General features: G+C 29.4%; 5 protein-coding genes across 5 annotated transcripts; all 5 read left to right on the top strand.

Annotated features, from left to right (window-relative positions):
- The first annotated feature begins 9 nt into the window (after positions 1-9).
- On the top strand, positions 10-15,120 carry LOC145745184 (uncharacterized). The gene is made up of 8 exons (XM_082563189.1): positions 10-1,112; positions 2,215-3,102; positions 5,492-6,049; positions 8,899-9,540; positions 11,036-11,311; positions 11,533-12,344; positions 12,995-13,607; positions 14,500-15,120. Exons 1-8 carry the CDS (start codon positions 62-64, stop codon positions 14,715-14,717), a joined length of 5,058 nt encoding a protein of 1,685 aa, XP_082419315.1. The 5' UTR covers positions 10-61; the 3' UTR covers positions 14,718-15,120.
- Positions 6,056-7,520, top strand: LOC145745475 (uncharacterized). The gene has a single exon (XM_082563564.1). The coding sequence runs from the start codon at positions 6,372-6,374 to the stop codon at positions 7,170-7,172; it is 801 nt and encodes a 266-aa protein (XP_082419690.1). The 5' UTR covers positions 6,056-6,371; the 3' UTR covers positions 7,173-7,520.
- LOC145745477 (uncharacterized) lies at positions 7,769-8,844 on the top strand. Its single transcript, XM_082563566.1, has one exon. The coding sequence runs from the start codon at positions 7,826-7,828 to the stop codon at positions 8,558-8,560; it is 735 nt and encodes a 244-aa protein (XP_082419692.1). The 5' UTR covers positions 7,769-7,825; the 3' UTR covers positions 8,561-8,844.
- A 203-nt stretch (positions 15,121-15,323) lies between the features above and the next one.
- Positions 15,324-16,412, top strand: LOC145745474 (uncharacterized). Its single transcript, XM_082563563.1, has one exon. The coding sequence runs from the start codon at positions 15,349-15,351 to the stop codon at positions 16,159-16,161; it is 813 nt and encodes a 270-aa protein (XP_082419689.1). The 5' UTR covers positions 15,324-15,348; the 3' UTR covers positions 16,162-16,412.
- A 30-nt stretch (positions 16,413-16,442) lies between these two features.
- On the top strand, positions 16,443-17,543 carry LOC145745476 (uncharacterized). The gene has a single exon (XM_082563565.1). The coding sequence runs from the start codon at positions 16,553-16,555 to the stop codon at positions 17,303-17,305; it is 753 nt and encodes a 250-aa protein (XP_082419691.1). The 5' UTR covers positions 16,443-16,552; the 3' UTR covers positions 17,306-17,543.
- The last annotated feature ends 849 nt before the right edge of the window (positions 17,544-18,392 follow it).

The raw sequence follows: 18,392 nt of genomic DNA, 5'->3' as shown, positions 1-18,392 counted from the left end.
TTCAGGTTCATTTTAAACTACCTTTTAAAAGCTATAGGCTATTTAAATAATTTTATTAGCAATGGATATTAATATTACACCGGAAATGATTGGATTACTAATCCTAGAAGAAATAAAAGGATTAAGAAAGGATCTAAGGGAAGAAATTTTGACTCTAAAACATCAGATTGGCTATCAATTTACTTCGCCTGCATCACTGGAAAAAGATTTAAATATTGAAGAAACTAATAAAGACCAAAAAGAGCAGTGCAGTTCGCTTGACCTAGAAAATAAAGCAGAATTGTTTCATTGTGAATTGGATAATAATACAACTGACTTAACACATCCTGCCGCTGTGCAAAGTATTCTTTATGATAAAGAGGAAAATAAAGAAGAGGGTAACTTAGTTTTAAATACTGATGTAGATGACACTACAATGGATAAAAACGACCTGCAAATTTGTGAAATTCAAAATTTATCCGATTCTCAAGAAAATAACAAAACAATACAACTTCTGCTTAAAAATACCGAAGTGAAGAAGAAAAAAAGATTTAAAACTCAACCTTACAACAAACTGATGCGGAAAACTAAACACAGTCAAGAAAAATCGAGTTTTATAAAATCGATAAACAACTTTGACAATTGTGAAAGCAACAAAGAAATTTTACCTGATTCCCAAGTCAATGACCAAGATAAATCATCAGATTACAGAGTTTTATTTTCAGTGCAGCATAGTGACCCAACAGCAATTAAACATGTAATTAAAAGGGAATTGTCATTTGTTAGCAGTTCCCCTGAATTGAGAAAGAATTGTGCTGTTGCCCCGAATAGTATTTTTCCAACTCGATCCCATACTTACAATGCTAAAACTTATTCAGAAACTGGTCAGCAGCCTAATACCGCTTGTCACGAATGTGGAAAGGTTTGCTCAACCGTCTACGGGCTTAAACGTCACATGATTGGCCACAGCGGGAGCCGGCCTTTCAAATGTCAGATTTGCAATAAGCGATTTTCGTTAAAGTGGAACTTGAAGACTCACTTAAGAATACATACAGGTGAGAAGCCATACAAATGCAATGTGTGCATGAGAGCGTTTACCGAGCACGGCAATTTAAAAAAACACAAAAAGATACATTCTTCTTCCTAGGAAAATCCACTGCTCAAGTATTTATAAAAAATTAACTAGAAAAAATAGGTAGGCTATTATTAATGTAATATCAAGTTTAAGAAATTTAATTTAATATAAATTGGAGGTGGCTTTAAGTTATATGTTATCTATGAAACTGCAAACTTTTAACACTCATTGTGATTATTTAAATGATCAAAACCTTTATTTACATGTAAGTTAATGCTAATGTTTATCATTGGTATTTTTAATAAATATTTTAGTAATTTATATTTCAAACATTCGTTTTTAATTATATATATATAATCAATTTTTAAAACATTATATTTTTCAGTTTTCACTGTTATTTTTTGTAATTGAATTTTCTGAAATGGAGTTTCGGCAAAAATTCTTTTTTTTATTTAAAATTTTTCAAATTTTTTTTTTTTTTATTACATTTTTAGTGTAAGGTTTTTTTTACATGAGGTGTAATATTGTTTATGTTTTTATTGAGTTCAATTGGTAGAAACTTAAATTAGTTTTTTAATTATACTGTAAAAGTTTGTTTTAAAAAGTAACTAGGCCTATATTATTTGTATATTAGTTTTACATAAACATTTTTTTTTATTTTTATACTTAGTACAATTAAATTTAAGCAATTTCTTGTTTAATGTTTGACATTAAGTAGATTATCGTACCATTAAACAAAAACATTTTTTTCATTTCAGGCCTCAAGACTTAGGTTTTTTTAATGACATAAACTTGAATTAAAGTTGAGAAAAATGTTCTCAAAATTGTGTAGTTTTCCAAAATTTTAAAGGAATTACATAGTGAATTTTAAATCTGATGAAATTGGATTAGTAACATGTAAAAAAAATAATGGATCGCATGGAGTAAAATCAGCATCGAAAATCATAACATCTTAAAAAAAATCAGAAAAGTTATGCATAAAAGAATTTAATTAATAAACCTAAAGCTGAAATCATAACATTAAAATTTATCTTTCTCATTTTTTAACTTATTTCCATTTAATCATTCTTCTATTTTGGAGGATCTTAATTTTTATATGATTTTTTTTTTAGATTGTAGCCAAATTTATTTAGTTTCGTTTTACTATTTTTGTTTATTTTAAACGATGGAAGTTGTTTCAGAAATCGGGTTATTGATCTTGGAGGAAATCAAAGGATTAAGAAGAGATCTGAAGGAGGAAGTTTCTACTTTAAGGATGCAAATTTTAGAGCAACTTAAATCGGGAGAAGTCAGACCGCAAACCAGTTTAAATATTTTGTCGGAAAACCAGGAAAATATAAAACCTGAAAGTAACTCTCAAGCATGTCGAGATAACACTTCCAAGAATTACAACAGTCAAGTTAAACAAAACCAAAATGCCTTAGATTCTCAAAATACCAATGCAAACACTGCTGAAAATATATTAATGCTAGACAACAAAGAAATGTTACCAAATTTAGATTCAGGTTCAATCTTTTCATCTGAGTCTGCCCAGAGCTTATGTGAGTTAACATCTGAAGAAGAGACAAGTTTACCAAGCTCTGACGATGCATTAAAGTTGACTTCGCGACTTCGAAAAATTCAGCACAATCTGCAACGTAAAACCTATTCCGAATTGCCAAAACGAAAATGTTCAAGTGAGTCGGAAAATGAAAACGAATTTAAAAGATCACTGTCGCAAGTCAAACCTGTTGAAGCAAACACAAGAACTGATCCAACTACCTCAGCAACTACATCAACCCTCTCTCTGCGCACCTTACCAAAGCCAGTTACTCATAGCAGGCTCAAAAAACAAACCGGGGTTACCAAACTGAGCAAATTGGAGCCTCCAAAAATGATAAAACGTCCAATTTCGAAGCCACAAACACGAAGTAATTTGAAATGTTCAGTATGTGATCAATCCTTTTCTAGCCAAGTGTTGATAAATAAACATTCGAAGACGCACACCAACATTATTACCCATGCATGCCATCTGTGTGGGAAAACTTTTACTGGGAAAACCCAACTTAAAACCCATTTGCTTACACACACCTACGATACCAGCAACAAGGGGTAAAAAAAGCTTTTTATCGACAAGATTAATTTTTAAAATTTATTTAAAATAAGTTCATTAAATTTAATAACACCTCATTGTCTGGTAATCAGTTAATTGCATTATTAGTAACTTGTGTGTTCCGTTTAATTAAAATGCTAAAAATGTTGCCACAAACTGAAATAAAACTGTGCATTTTTGGTGTAGTTCTATTATAACTATTGCTACCTGTAGTGACCAAACTAAAGAGTATAAAAATTTAGATTAACTTTATGCTATAGACTAATAAAGAATGTTAAACTTATTTTTGAAATTTTTTAGCTACGAATTTTTTTTTTTACAAACAATACCGTACACAATTATGTTACCTCTAATCATTATAAATCAACTTTTTTTTGTATATTCTGTTAACCAAATTACTCTTGCCAAATTATGAAATGCTTGCAGTATGTACACTGTTTAACTTATCCATTTTATTTATTTTTTCTATACAATCATGGTAACTTTTAGTTTATTTATATATATTTAATACTTTTCCCTTTTCTGTGACTATATAACAACATCAATAATGCTAATAATTTGTGCAATTTAGGCCTGTTGTATTTGACATGTATTATTTTTTGCACGGTTACTATATGAATTTAAATTTAAAAACTTTTTTTGTATGTAGAATTTTTTTTTCATTTTTGTACATATTTGTGTTTAATATATGTAAACCTTAGCTCACATATCACGACTGTTAACATTAGGTTTAAGGTATTATCAAAGTTAAACTAACAAACATTATATTCCAGGTTTATTTTAAAAATTGATTAAATTTTGAACTGTTGAGGCTGTATGTTGTCAATGGCAGGGAGTTGAAATCAAGAAATGATTGGACTTGGAAGAATTAAATGCAGTCTTGGAAGAATTAAATGCAACAGAAAATTAAAGAAGAAATGTCCACTTTAAAAATTTAACTCGTGTACAAGTGGAGCACCAATAAAAAAGGAAGCAGCAGATAAACATAGAGGTTACAGTAATCTTAAAAGGGATTACCCCAATTGTAGATAAAGAAAATATCGAACAAACTAACCAAAGCAGCTCTGATCTAAATGTATGTGAGCAACAACCTTGCAGATTGCAATTAACCAGCGCAAACTCAGTGTAAACATGCAATACCTTAACAATTGTGTTCTTCACGAAAATGAATTTTTTTAAATCAGAAGTTTAGAAAGAAATTAAATTTCTAAAACTAGTCCAGAATTCAATCACTGCAAATAAAAAAACTAACAGTCAGAATTCTTGAGTTTCTGATTTGTCAAAGATTATTTGTTCTGAGTTGCACCTCAAACGACATTTAACAACATACAATGCAGACGAAAATTGACCTTTTGTTTGTCACATTTGTTATACAGCATTTAATTGCCTCTTCACCTTAAAGTTCCATCTAAAAACCAGAGGTCATTCAAGTGCACAGTCTGTGAAAAGTCATTTTATCGCAAAGCTAACTAGGCAATGCATTCGGCAACACACATAAAGTAGCAAATACATTACCAACATCTTGTTATATTTTTGGGCCATGGACTGAAATACAAACACATTTATTTTTTAGTCTTTTTAATACTTTATACATTTGTTTTTTAAAAGTTTGGTTATTTTTTTTTGTGTTTAGTTAATAAAATTATATTTTTTAGAATAATCTTAATTTTACCTGTTGAATAATCTTAATTTACCTGTTGCATTTCTATTCTTAGGTGTTTAGGTATTTGTTTAAGCAACTTGAATAAATAACTATTATTAAATAATGGAACAAAACATACAAACCGAAATGATCGGCGTTCTAATTTTGGAAGAAATTAAAGGGATGAGGGAAGACATGAAACGGGAAATTCAGGCTTTCAAATCTGAAGTGAAATTAGAATTAAAAACTCTGCAATCTCAATTTCAGGAATATTTTCAAGTGAGCCAAACTGAAACAGAAGAAAAAGAAATTACGGAATATTTCGATGATGAAGTTTACGACTTTAAGGGAGAACTGCACAAGAATATGTTGGATAATTCCGATTCACATTTTTCTGAGTCTGATAGTTATCAACGTTTTAATGTAGAAGGCGAAAATAAAAATAGCGGTGATTCAATTTTCCAAAATAACCTGTTATCATCAGACAATGTACCTGTTGATGTCGTAGTTGTAAAACTAGACGAAGAAGCCAATTTTCATTGTGATATTTGTCATATTGGATTTAACGAAAAAGCTGAATTGGAAGCACATGAAAAGTTACATTATAATGAGGACGACTTATCGAGTGAGCTTACTGAAAATAAGATAGCTTCAAATTTCTGTTCCTACTGCTCAAAATACTTTTCAAGCAGATCAATTTTGGCAAGCCACGTTCGCATACACACAGGCGAGAAACCATTTCGCTGTGCGATGTGTGCTAAATGCTTTAAAAGAAAAGATCAACTTAGGGCCCATGTCACATCCAAACACATGAACAGTATTATAAGACCTAAAACTGCCTTACCAAAGGTAGGTCATGAAGGAGATGGAGATATTAATATTGGAGATAATATTGATTTTAAAAAAAAAGACGTGCCATTGTTAAACCCCTCAAAATTAAGCCAACTGGCGGCAAAAAAGGCTCCAGTTGCCGATCAGCTGTTGGCAATGTCCAAACGAGACAAGAGCACCAATCTTTTAAAGTGTTACGTCTGCGAGAAACTCTTCACGCAACAAAACAGACTGAAGAGACATCTTATCAGTCACACGAATAACAAACCCCACGAATGCGAAGTCTGTAACAAGAAGTTTACCCTTCAGTTTAATTTGAAGACCCACATGTTAACACATACTGGAATTAAACCTTTCACTTGCTCAATATGCGACAAATCTTTCTACCAGAAGGGCAATCTTACTAAACATTTAGTGACGCACAGAGCGAAATAAACAAGACTTTATTGCTCTATGGTTACAAGGTGTAGTTATTTTTGAAACAATTACATTAGCTTTATTTTGTAAAACACTTGCATGACACATTGACTTTAAAAAATCTGATAAAAATTTTTTTAATTTCAGCTGTTATGTTTACCATCTTGTTGTTATGTTTACCAGCTTGTGTACAAACAGTTATAATGATTTTCTTTTTTAAATAATAGCTAGTAATTGCCTTTATCAGTTGTAATGTTTAAAAAAGGATGTTTTGTTTTAATAGGACATTTAGGTTAGTAAAATTTTACTAAATCTTTATCCTACATACAAATCCAATGAACACTGAAAACATTTCACCAGAGATGATCGGGGTTTTAATTCTCGAGGAAATCAAAGCAATGAGAAAAGACATGAAAGAAGAAATTTATGCTTTCAAATCGGAAATTAAAACTGAACTGAAAGCCCTGCGTTTACAGTTTTATGATTACATGCGATTCAACCAGAATTTCACGCAAGCTAAGGACCCATTTCAGAGAAGTTACGAAGATAATTTAATAGATGACGTTTTAGAGTCGCAACAAGATGAAACATCTGCAAAAATTACTGACCAAACACCACAATTTTCGATAGAGTTACCAGATGATTTTACAGCTTATGAAGAGGACTACCGTCAACCTCAAAAGTTGCCTCTTAAGACAATTGCCACAAACTCAATAACACCTGAAACACGGATTGTAAAAAGACTGCCACAAAACCGAGCCAGTGTGAGAAGAATTTCCAAAGACTTGAAACCCAAAATAATTACTCCAGCACAAAAAATGAAGGGCAGAACTTGTCCTTACTGCCGGAAATTTATTTTACACAACTCGATATATATAAGACACCTTCGTTCTCATACCGGAGAAAAACCGTTCAAATGTAAAATTTGTTTTTCGAATTACTCGAGAGAAAGCGTACTAAAACGACATATCAAATCGGTACATAAAATTGATCCTGCTCAAGTAAACTCAAAAATTAAAGTTGTTGTTAGTAGTGATAACACATTAAATAAAAACAGTTCTTCTGCTAAAAATATTAATGATGAACACATCACTAATAAAAATGCAGTTAATAAAAAAATTCAAATTCAAAATTGAGGGAATATTCATGGGCAATTTGTAATACTTGCTTGAACTAAATTTCAATTTTTTTGCTTTATTTGTGAAGGATTATTTTATTCTCTTTGGCAAAAATTTCGGTCAACTTTTGTTTGTGCATTTATATTATTTTTTTTTAAAACTTTTTTAAAAATATCTTTATATTTTTAAGTTGCTTTTTTATTATATATGTTTTTGTTTTTTATTCATGAATTTTTATCTGAATGTAATTTTAGTTTTTGTCGTGTTTGATGCATGATAAGTAAAGTTTTGTTAAAATTTTTTAATTATATTTTGCAACACTGGATTTATTTACATTTTTTTTTATAATTATAATTTTTTTTTTTGTTACCCCGTTAACTAGGCCAATTTTGAATTCGTTGAATCGTAAATATTTATATGTTGTTAATGATAAATTTTATTAAAACTGTTAGAAGTTAAATTCAATGTGAAATTATGCTTTTTTGTTTTATAACATAGTATCAAGAATTATTTTTACCATACCTCGACGTAAAAAAATTAAATATTTAAGTTATTTTATCATTTAGTTTTCTACAATGTTGCTTTATAACATAATGTTGTTATATTTAGATAGATCAATCACATTAATTAAGTTGAAATTTTTTTTAATATCTTGAAATCAAAGCAATTTCATGAGCACTGAAAACATTTCACCAGAGATGATCGGGGTTCTAATCCTGGAGGAAATCAAGGGAATGCGAAAAGACATGAAAGAAGAAATTTATGCTTTCAAATCGGAAATTAAAACTGAACTAAAAGCCCTGCGTTTACAGTTTTATGATTACATGAGGTTTAGCCAAAATTTTACGCAAGCTAAGGACTCATACGAGAGGCATTATGAAGATAACTTAATTGACGATATTTTGGAATCGCAACAAGATGATATATCTACAAATAATTCCAACATGGCACCCAATGTTTCAATAGAGTTGTCAGATGATTTTTTACCTATAGAGGACGATAACATTCAATCCAGAATATCGCCTCTTAAAACAATTGCTACAAACCTAACTAAACAAGCAACTCCAAATGCTAGGAATCCACGCCGAAAAGGGGCAGGTATGAAAAAAATTTATAATAACTTAACTAAAGAGGAGTTAAAGTCTGAAATAATTACCATGAAAAAGATAAGGGGCAGAATCTGTCCGTGCTGCAAAAAATTTATTTCACAAAATTCCAATTACGCAAGACACATTCGTACGCATACCGGCGAAAAACCATTCAAATGTAAAATTTGTGGCTCAAGTTATTCAAGAAAAAGCGGACTTAAAGAACATATGGTCGCAAAACATGAAAATGATCCAACTCTAGTTAGTTCCGAAAATGTTGTCAGTTGTAGTAATTCAAAGGAAAACAATTCCTCCTGACAAAAAACACTGTATTTAACAAGAAAATAAACATTTATATGCAGTTCTAGAAATTTATTTTTAAAGAAATTTTAACAGTGGTATTTTTGCATGTGTTTTATCATAATATTTCCTAAAACTTTTTGTAAATAAATTTTATTTACAACTTACCATATTAATTTTAGTTATTTATGTGTTTAAAGACACAATACTTTTTTTTTAATTAAAATTTTAGTTGTAGGGTTTGTATTCCCAGACTTATTTTTATTTGTGTTTTTTTAACTTGAAATTTGTTTTTTTTATAGGTATTCCACTGACTAGGCTTGTTTTAATTTAATTAAATTTTAACTTTATCTAAAAAATGGATGAAAACATCGCACCGGAGATGATTGGGGTTCTTATTCTTGAGGAAATTAAAGGAATGAGAAAAGACATGAAAGAAGAAATTTATGCTTTTAAATCGGAAATTAAAACTGAGCTAAAAGCCCTGCGTTTACAGTTTTATGATTACATGAGATTTAACCAGAATTTCACGCAAGCTAAGGAGACATATGAAAGAAGTTATGAAGATAATTTAATAGATGACGTTTTAGAATCTCAACAAGATGAGACATCTACAAAAATTAACGACAGTTCACAACATTTTTCGACAGAGTTGCCAGATGATTTTCTAGCCAACGAGGAGGGCAACATTCAACCAAAAAATGTTAATATTTCAACAAATGCAACAAACTCACTTAAATCGGAAACTGCAAGAGCTAAAAAATCTCCACAGATTCAAGGCACTTTAAGTAAACTTTACGAGGACTGTGTTAAAAAAAACTTTAAACCCAAATTAATTACACTACAAAAAAACAGAGGCAGATTCTGTCCCTACTGCAAAAAATTTATTTTGCAAAGTTTGGGTTATGACAGACACATTCGCACACATACTGGGGAAAAACCATTCAAATGTAATATTTGTTCATCTTTTTACTCAAGAAAAAGCGTACTTAAACGACATATTAAAACAATACATAAAGTTGATCCAGCTTCGGTTAATTCTAAAATTAAAGTTGTTGTCAGTAGTAGTATTACACTGAATGAGGACAAATCTTCTTCTGATAATAAGATAGATGGCATCACATCTCAAGAAAGTACAATAAATGGAGACATTTTACTTCAAAATTAAAAAGACATTGGCAGGCAACAAACTTTAAAAAAACTTTTTTTTTCCTTTTTTTGTTATTTGAGTTTTTAGTTACTACAGCTATTTTTGTATTGCATTGTTTTAACATTTTTAAAAAACTTTTTAAAATTTTTTTTTTAAGTAATTATAAGTTGTAGTGATACAATTTTACTGAAAAAGGTAAAAGTTTTTTGTTTATTCTTGGAAATTAATGATGCTACATTGTACGAAAAAAGTGCTTCAAAATATCAAATGGAGTTAAACTACTACATCAGCACCAGCAGTTGGACATTTACCTGAAATCTAGCATAAAATTAAAGAGTGCAGCACTGCAGATGAAGTGTTTAAGGAAGCTCTAAATTAAATCAGTTTTTAGCCATGTCCAAGAGAGTCACGACAAAATGGTCAATTAACTAAAATGTTAAGTTATTGAGAAACTCTTCAACAACAAAACAGGATCAAGATACATCTGATAAGCCACATAAATAACGAACCTTGTGCATTTGATGTATTATTATGATTTAGTTGTTCCTTAAAATGGCATTTTAGTTATGATGTTTTATCATTCCATAAAATAGCTATGGATTAAAAACTGTTGTTTAAAGTATAACACTTTTAGCTTAATGTTAAATATTATTTACTTTCAATTGTTGATTTACTTTAGTAACAATATAACGTATACTTAATTTGTTTTGGCAGTTGAGGAAGTAAAATTTTACGTAATTTTATTGTAATTTTTTCGTAAAACCAAGCAAATTTAATGAAAATGGATGACATTTCACCAGAGATGATTGGCGTATTAATTCTTGAGGAAATCAAAGGAATGCGAAAAGACATGAAGGAAGAAATTTATGCTTTCAAATCGGAAATTAAAACTGAATTAAAAGCTCTGCGTTTACAGTTTTATGATTACATGAGATTCAACCAAAATTTCACACAAGCTAAAGAGTCATTTGAAAGACATTATGAAGATACTTTAATCGACGATATTATAGAATCGCAACAAGATGAGACATTTACACAAAGTGCCAACCAAACATCCAATTTCTCGATAGAGTTGTCAGATGATGTTATAAATGATATTAAAAAAAACATTCAAAAAAAGTTGCCTGTAAAGACAAATATTACAAACTCAACTAAACCTGAAATTCAAAAAACCGAAACACAATCCCAAAATAAATCGAACGCTAAAAAAATATCTAAAGACGTAGATGGCAAGAATTCGAAACCTAAAATAATTACGATGAAATCGAGATGGAAAAAATCGAGAGGCAGAATTTGTCCCTACTGCAAAAAATTCGTTTTGCAAAATTCAAGTTACACCAGACACATTCAATCTCATACAGGAGAAAAACCGTTTAAATGTAATATTTGTTCGTTATCGTACTCGAGAAACAGCATATTGAACAAACATATTGTCACAAAACATAAAATTGATCCAGCTTTAGTTAATACTAAAAGTAAAGTTGGTAACAGAAGTGATAAGACAATACCTCAAAACAATTCTTCCCCTAATATTAGTATAAATGATGACAAAACCAATGAAAATACTGTTAATGAAGACATTGAAATTCAAAAATTGAACCAAATTTTATTTGACAAAAGTAGTTGATTAAAAATATATTATTATGTTGTATGAAATTTGTTTTTTTAATATTTTATCTGTTTAAATATTAAAAACGTTTTTAATGTCTATTTTGTTATGTGAGAATGCATTTGTAAAACTGGAATTTTTTTCTCTGTCTTAAACTAAGTTTATTGTGTTTTAGGTGTTTCCAGGTTAAATTAACTTAAGTATTTTGTGACTAAACTTATTTAATTTAAAAATTTGAAATTATGGATGATAAAATTTCACCAGAGATGATCGGCGTTTTAATTCTCGAAGAAATAAAAGGAATGCGAAAAGACATGAAAGAAGAGCTTCAATCGTTCAAATCAGAGATCAAAATGGAGCTTAAATCTCTACGCCTGCAGTTTTACGACCACATGAGGTTCAGTCAAAGTTTTTCACAACCGACCGAAAGTGCGAATCAAATTTTTGAGGAATCTCTAATTGAAGAGATTGTCGGTTTAAAGAAAAATGAATCGTACTCCTCCGAATCACTGTCAAAAGAGATTGCATCGTATGATCTAGAGGCAACAACGTCCGACCACAATCTAAATTTAAACGACAGCCAAAATGAAATCAATTCAAACGGCATCGAAATGTTCGAACAAAAGCGACCGTCGCCAATCGACGTTGTTGTAGTAAAAGTTGATGGAGGATCACCTGGTTTTAAGCCTGAGCGAAAGTCAAATCGTCTGCATAGCAAGGAGTACCTAAGTCGACTATATAAAGAATACCATCTCGTTGACCGCAAGTCAGGTTTTAAAGCTCTTATGGATCCCACAGTGTATGCCGAAAAGCACTGTCCGCACTGCAAGAAATATATACCTAAAAAGTCGGCCCTAATTCGACATGTACGCACTCACACTGGCGAGAAACCTTTCAAATGTGAAACCTGCGACAACTGTTTCACGAGAAAAGAACACCTTAAGTCTCACAAACTAATTCATACAGGGGACAAACCTTACAAATGTCAACATTGTCCCAATATGTACAGATACCAAAAAAGCCTAAAAGTTCATGTTACCAATGCACACAAACACTGATCTGTGCTTTCCGAATCATTTTGAGTGTTGTTTAAAGTTGAAGTATGTATTCTTAAGTGTTGGTAGAAAACAAGGTTTAAATAAGGTCACCTTAAAACTGGATAACCAATATTGGAAAACCGTCTAAAGTGACTTAAAAAAACAAGAAAAAGGAAAATTACAACAACTATACCTTCAACCTAAAAAAGTATAACAGGAGTTTATAAGCCTTGTTTATGAAGGAGGAAATTTTTTACATTTTTTGCTTTTTCTTTTTTTTAAATTTTATGCTGCGCAATTGGATGCAGAATTAAAACTTTGGTGTTTTAAAAGAAATTAATAAGGTTATCTGTTAAAACATATTTGTTGGTTTATGATTATTTAGTAAACACTTACACCCCGCAATTTTTAAAGTAAATGTCAATATTTTAAATGGTAAAAATGGAGTCCAGTTCAAAATTCTGAATGTTTACTCTACTGTGTTCTTTTTAACCAATTTTTATATATAGGTGTTTGTCATGTATATTGGTTTTAATGTTTATAGAGTTCGTTTTCACGTATCTGGATTTAATTGCTTTGTTATTGTCAACCAGTTTAAACAAATCATCCGTTTTATTTTAGATTTATTTAAAAAATTTTTGTAATAATTTTTTTAAATGGATGACAAAATTTCTCCCGAAATGATTGGGATATTAATCCTGGAGGAAATCAAAGGAATGCGAAAAGACATGAAAGAGGAAATTCAGTCTTTTAAATCGGAAATTAAAACCGAGTTGGAATCTCTCAGATACCAATTCTACGACTTTATGAAATTTTGCCAAGAAAAAAATCCTATTTTTGACGAAAATGACGAAATGGACCGGTTTGAAAATCATGATATCAATTTAGAACAAGAGTTAAATGACTCGGCCAAGTCAGTTGATATTTCTTCTGTAAATTTAGCCAAAATTTCTGAAAAAAGTTCTTCTGAAATATCAAAGGACTCCCAAGTTGACGTTGTTGTTGTAAAAATGGAAGAAAATTTTCGCACCCGAAATCGCCCGAGTATTTTTCCAAGCTCAAAGATGCACTTGTACGGAAGAAAAACTGGCGAAAAGCAAATTGCCTCAAACTCGGACAGTATAACATGTGGGCAAACGAAAAACAAACAATGCCCGTATTGCGCCAAACTTTTTGCCAAAAATTTTATCTTAGAAAGACACATACGTACTCATACCGGTGAAAAACCATTTAAATGCGAAATTTGCAGCGTTTCCTTTAGCAGAAAGGACGGTTTAAAAAATCATGGGCGAATACACGACCGCAAAAATAATACCTAACACATTTCACTTTTAGTAATTCGCTAGGACGACAATATTATTTTTATCTCAAAAATGTTATTGAGATGTTTTAAAATATTTTAAAAGTACTTCACAAGATAGTTATGGCAATTAATATTTGCTGCACGTTATTTTAAATATTATTACCTATGTTTTTAATGAAATTCTTAATAAGGCTCCTTTATTGATATTAATTTTAAACTTTATTAAGGTATGGCATGCTTTTTTTTTATTTTTTTAGACATTTAATTGATAAAAAAATTGATTTAGGACTAACCTAATATTAATTTTACTATTAATTTAACTTAAAATTTTTAAAAGTTTAAATCAAATTTAATCCAAAATGAATAACGAAGATTCAGTATCATTAAAAATGATTACACTTTTAATATTGGATGAAATCAAAGGCATACGAAAAGACCTCAAACAAGAGATAAGCAGCCTAAAAGAACAACTTACAAATCAAAATGGCCAGAGAGTGAATGAAAACAGTTTTAACACAAATGAATTTTTGCCTAGTTTAAATGAAATAAATTTGGAAACCGTTCAAACTGAAAACAACTCCAAAATTTTGGAAGAAAATAATTTAGCAGCTTCTAGTAGCGAAACGAAACAATTCGATAATTTTACCATTAAAGCAAGTCAAAAAATAATGGAAAACCATTTTGAAGAAGAACAAAAGTTACCTTGTATAATAAAAACATATAGTTTACCTGAACAGAACAAGAAGAAAATATTAAACAACAAAACGCATTTCAAGACAACAGGTAAAAAATCAAAATCTATCAAGACAAATGAACCAAACGTCTGTCCATATTGTTTAAAATTATTACATCCCAATACTAGCATGAAACGTCATATGAAGATTCATACTGGGGAAAGGCCGTTTAAATGTAACGTTTGTAACTTAGGGTTTAAAAGAAAACATCATTTGAGTAATCACACATTGATACATACTGGCGAAAAGCCCTACCAATGTGAAGAATGCTTGATGCGGTTCAGGCAAATTTTTAGTCTTAAAAAACATACAAAAACTTTTCACCAAAATGTCCTGTTTTAATAAACTGTTAATCAATGTGGAATAAAGTCTAGTTAAGCAATTTTTATTTATTTGAACTAAGCAAACAATATTTATGTATGTTTACTGTCCAATTTACAGGCTTTCATAGTAAAAAAAATACAATTTATGAATTGGTAAATTTGCATGTGCACATTTTACTTACAATCATATTATAACAGTTAAAATGCAGCCTGTAGGGAAGACAATGAACTAGTTATTCCTGATCAGTAAATAAATAAAACTAAATTAGATCTATTAGTTAAATCACTAATGTAATGTTTTTAAATTTGGAAAGGCAAAATAACTTATTGATTTTGGTATATATATTCATTTATCATTTTACAGATTTGGAAATTGGAAAAAAAATTCTTAAATAATGTTTTTAAATTTTATTTTACTATTTCAGCTGTTTCTTTTTTTCATTTTTTACTTTATAATATCTTATACTAGTGTATGTATATCACAGTAATTAATTTTAAATTTCTTATTTAATTTTACTAATGTCTAAGATAACTAAATAAAGTTATTATTCAGTTCTCTTTTAGATATTTATTTTTTATTGTAATATAAAGAGTTTTTTAAAAAAATTTTTTTACAGAAAATTTTTTTTGTAAACATCTTAAATTTTAAAATGAATAATGAAGATTCAATTTCGTTAAAAATGATTGCCCTTTTAATATTGGAGGAAATCAAAGGCATACGAATAGATCTTAAACAACAAATAACCATTTTAAAAGAACAACTCGCAAGTCAAAATGAAAATAAAAAGAATAAAAATGATTCGGGGGAATTATCATTTTCTGTTGACACTGAAACTAATGGTGATAATGAGAATGCATCATCCAAATTAAATTCCAACACTGATTTTTTCGATGAAAATACTAACTTATTGACATACCCTGAGTTAGACTTGGAAAATGAAAAGTCTAAGTTAGAAAATGACATTGACAGTGTAAAGCAGGAAGAATTTTCACCCTACATAATGGAAACTTTTAGCTTACCTGAAATCAAAATAACAGAAGTTCCAAATGAGCAAGTGCAACCATCTGATAACATAGTTTCAGTTGATTTATCAAGTGGTTCAACCAATTTATACAAACACAATAAACTTCGCAATTCCGCTATAAAATCAAACAAAAATAAAGTAAGGACAAAAATTTTACACAAAAGTCGATTAAAAAATAGCAGCCCGTTGAATAGTCGCACAAATAAAAGTAATTTAAATGTTAAGAAAAGAAAATACCAATGCAGTATATGTGAAAAATCATTTACACGGGGCTTTGATCTTAAGCGACATGTACTTACTCATTCAGGACAAAAACCATTTGAATGCAATTTCTGCAAGAAGGGTTTTATTCGTCGGGAACAATTGACAAGTCATTTTTACAGCTGTACGATAAAATATAATGAACATTTACAACAATCCTTAACCTCAATGAGTTAACATTTTGTCTTACATAGAATTTGAATTTTTTGCAATTAAAATTTGTGGTTTCCCAACTAAATAGTGGCTTTATTATCATGTTAGTTCTTTTTTATTAAATTATTGTTTATACAAGCTACCTTTAAACAATTTGTTGTGATTTAACAAGAATGGGTAAGACCTACTTTTATGTTGACTTATTTATTACTTTAAACAGTATATTTTGAATGGATTTTCGTTTTCTTTTTTGGTTCTTTTTGGTCTTACAAAATTATTAGGTGAATAACAGTTATATTTTTAAAACAATTTATTTATTCTTTTTTTATTTAAATAGTGATTATTTTTATTTACAGTACTTTTTTAATTACTTTTAAATTAAGTGTAAAAATTTGTTAAATACTTGAGTGTAAAAATGACTGATGATATAAATTTGTCACCTGAATTAATTGGAGTATTGATTCTTGAAGAAATTAGGGGAATGCGATCCGATTTTAAAAAAGAAATCTCTAAATTAAGAACCCAGCTTCTAGAACAATTTTGCAATAACAAAAATTTGCAAAACCAAAACCCTCAAACAAAAGAAAATGCAACCAACCATAAAATGCTAGAAAATAATTTTACAAAAACTGATCTAAAAGAAAAAACAAACTATACTTCTATGGGTATTGAAAACGCAGAATATTTAGATGGTAAATCTGAAATGGAAACTATAATTCAAGAAACAGTTGAAATTCAGGTAATGGAAGATAATTTGCAGATTATGGAGCCATGTGATGGTGATGGAAAACGCCTTTTAGCCACTTCAAGCGAAAATAGGTCCAGAAAAAAGAGAAAAATTCTCCCAAAAACAAAAACCCCAGTTGTTGCTCTATATACTAAACCCTACCTGAAAAGGCCTAACAGCGAAATGTTACAACATTGTTTAATTTGTAAAAAATCGTTTTCTACAAAAGAGCTCCTGAAACAACATTTTATGATATACCATGAAAGTAGTGACAAACCTTACGCGTGCCAGACTTGTTCTAAAAGGTTCACAACAAATGGTCATTTAACACGTCATACTAAATCGCTTCATACTAATATCAAACCGTTCGCTTGCAAATTATGCAACTGTAGATTTGCTAGAAATGATACATTAACTTTACATTTAAAAAGGCGTCATTAAAGCAAAGCTTTGATGTAAATTTCGGGCCTGACTTTTAAAATTGTATACGCTCCTTTTTAGCGTTTTTTTTATTCTAGTTTTTCGCACATTGATGAAAGTAAATAATAAATATGATATACAATTAATATTACAACAATGCGACGGAAAAAATGACAAAATCAATTTAATGATTCGAAACATGCCCAAGGTAATAATGTTTACGCAAAGATATTATAGTATATTATGGCATGGTCACCAAACCCGGCGTTATTTGAGTTTTTTTGACAATTTAAACGCAAAATTACCTCTTTTGTATTTTTATGTGTTAAATAAATATAATAACTTGTTGTTAGTAATAACTACCAGACTACAACTAGTTAAATATTTTGTAGTAGCTTTTGTGTAAATTAATTTATTGAAAAAGAGGACGTGTATTATGTTTGCCAAAACAAACCTAGGCATAACGCTAGAATGGCTTAAAAAACAATCAGGCTGTTAAAATTAAATTTAGTGAGCGCAGACGCAATTTTGTTTCGCTAGATAGGCTTAGTAATATTTTTAAGAAAAAAGGCAAACCAAGGTGTTAATTAAATTACAAGTATAACATTTAAATAGTTTTTTTATATATATAATAATGGTGTCGGTGTATAATTTTTTCAAGAATATTTTTTTTACTTGTTTTGAAATTTTTTGCTTAAAATAATTTTTTATATAACTAGGTGATTTTCTGATTTTAATAAAAGAATATAAAAATGCCAAGTAAATACATTGAGAAAAATGTTTATGAAATCAGTTATGATACGATGTTTAAAGCAGCAACTGCTTACAGGCAAGCTAATTTACATGGAAAAACTAAACATTATTATAGAGTATGTACAAAAATAAAACCAAAATGAAGTTAAACTACTAAAATTAACATTTTAAGGGATAAAAAGTTTACTAGTAATTCAGTAATTCAGCTTGTGCACTAGTAATTCAGCTTGTGTTTTTTAAGAGCTTTAATTGAGATTCAATTTGATTTAAACTTTAAACATATAAACTTGTATGTTTTATTATAACAGTTAAGTATATAGTATTTATATTTTTTTTTATTAACAACTAAAATTTT

This window comes from Corella eumyota, chromosome 3 (genome assembly GCF_963082875.1).
Source record: "Corella eumyota chromosome 3, kaCorEumy4.1, whole genome shotgun sequence".
In the NCBI taxonomy this organism is placed as follows: domain Eukaryota; kingdom Metazoa; phylum Chordata; class Ascidiacea; order Phlebobranchia; family Corellidae; genus Corella; species Corella eumyota.
The sequence above is the reverse complement of the archived record's forward strand: the minus strand, read 5'-3'. Positions and strand labels throughout refer to the sequence as shown.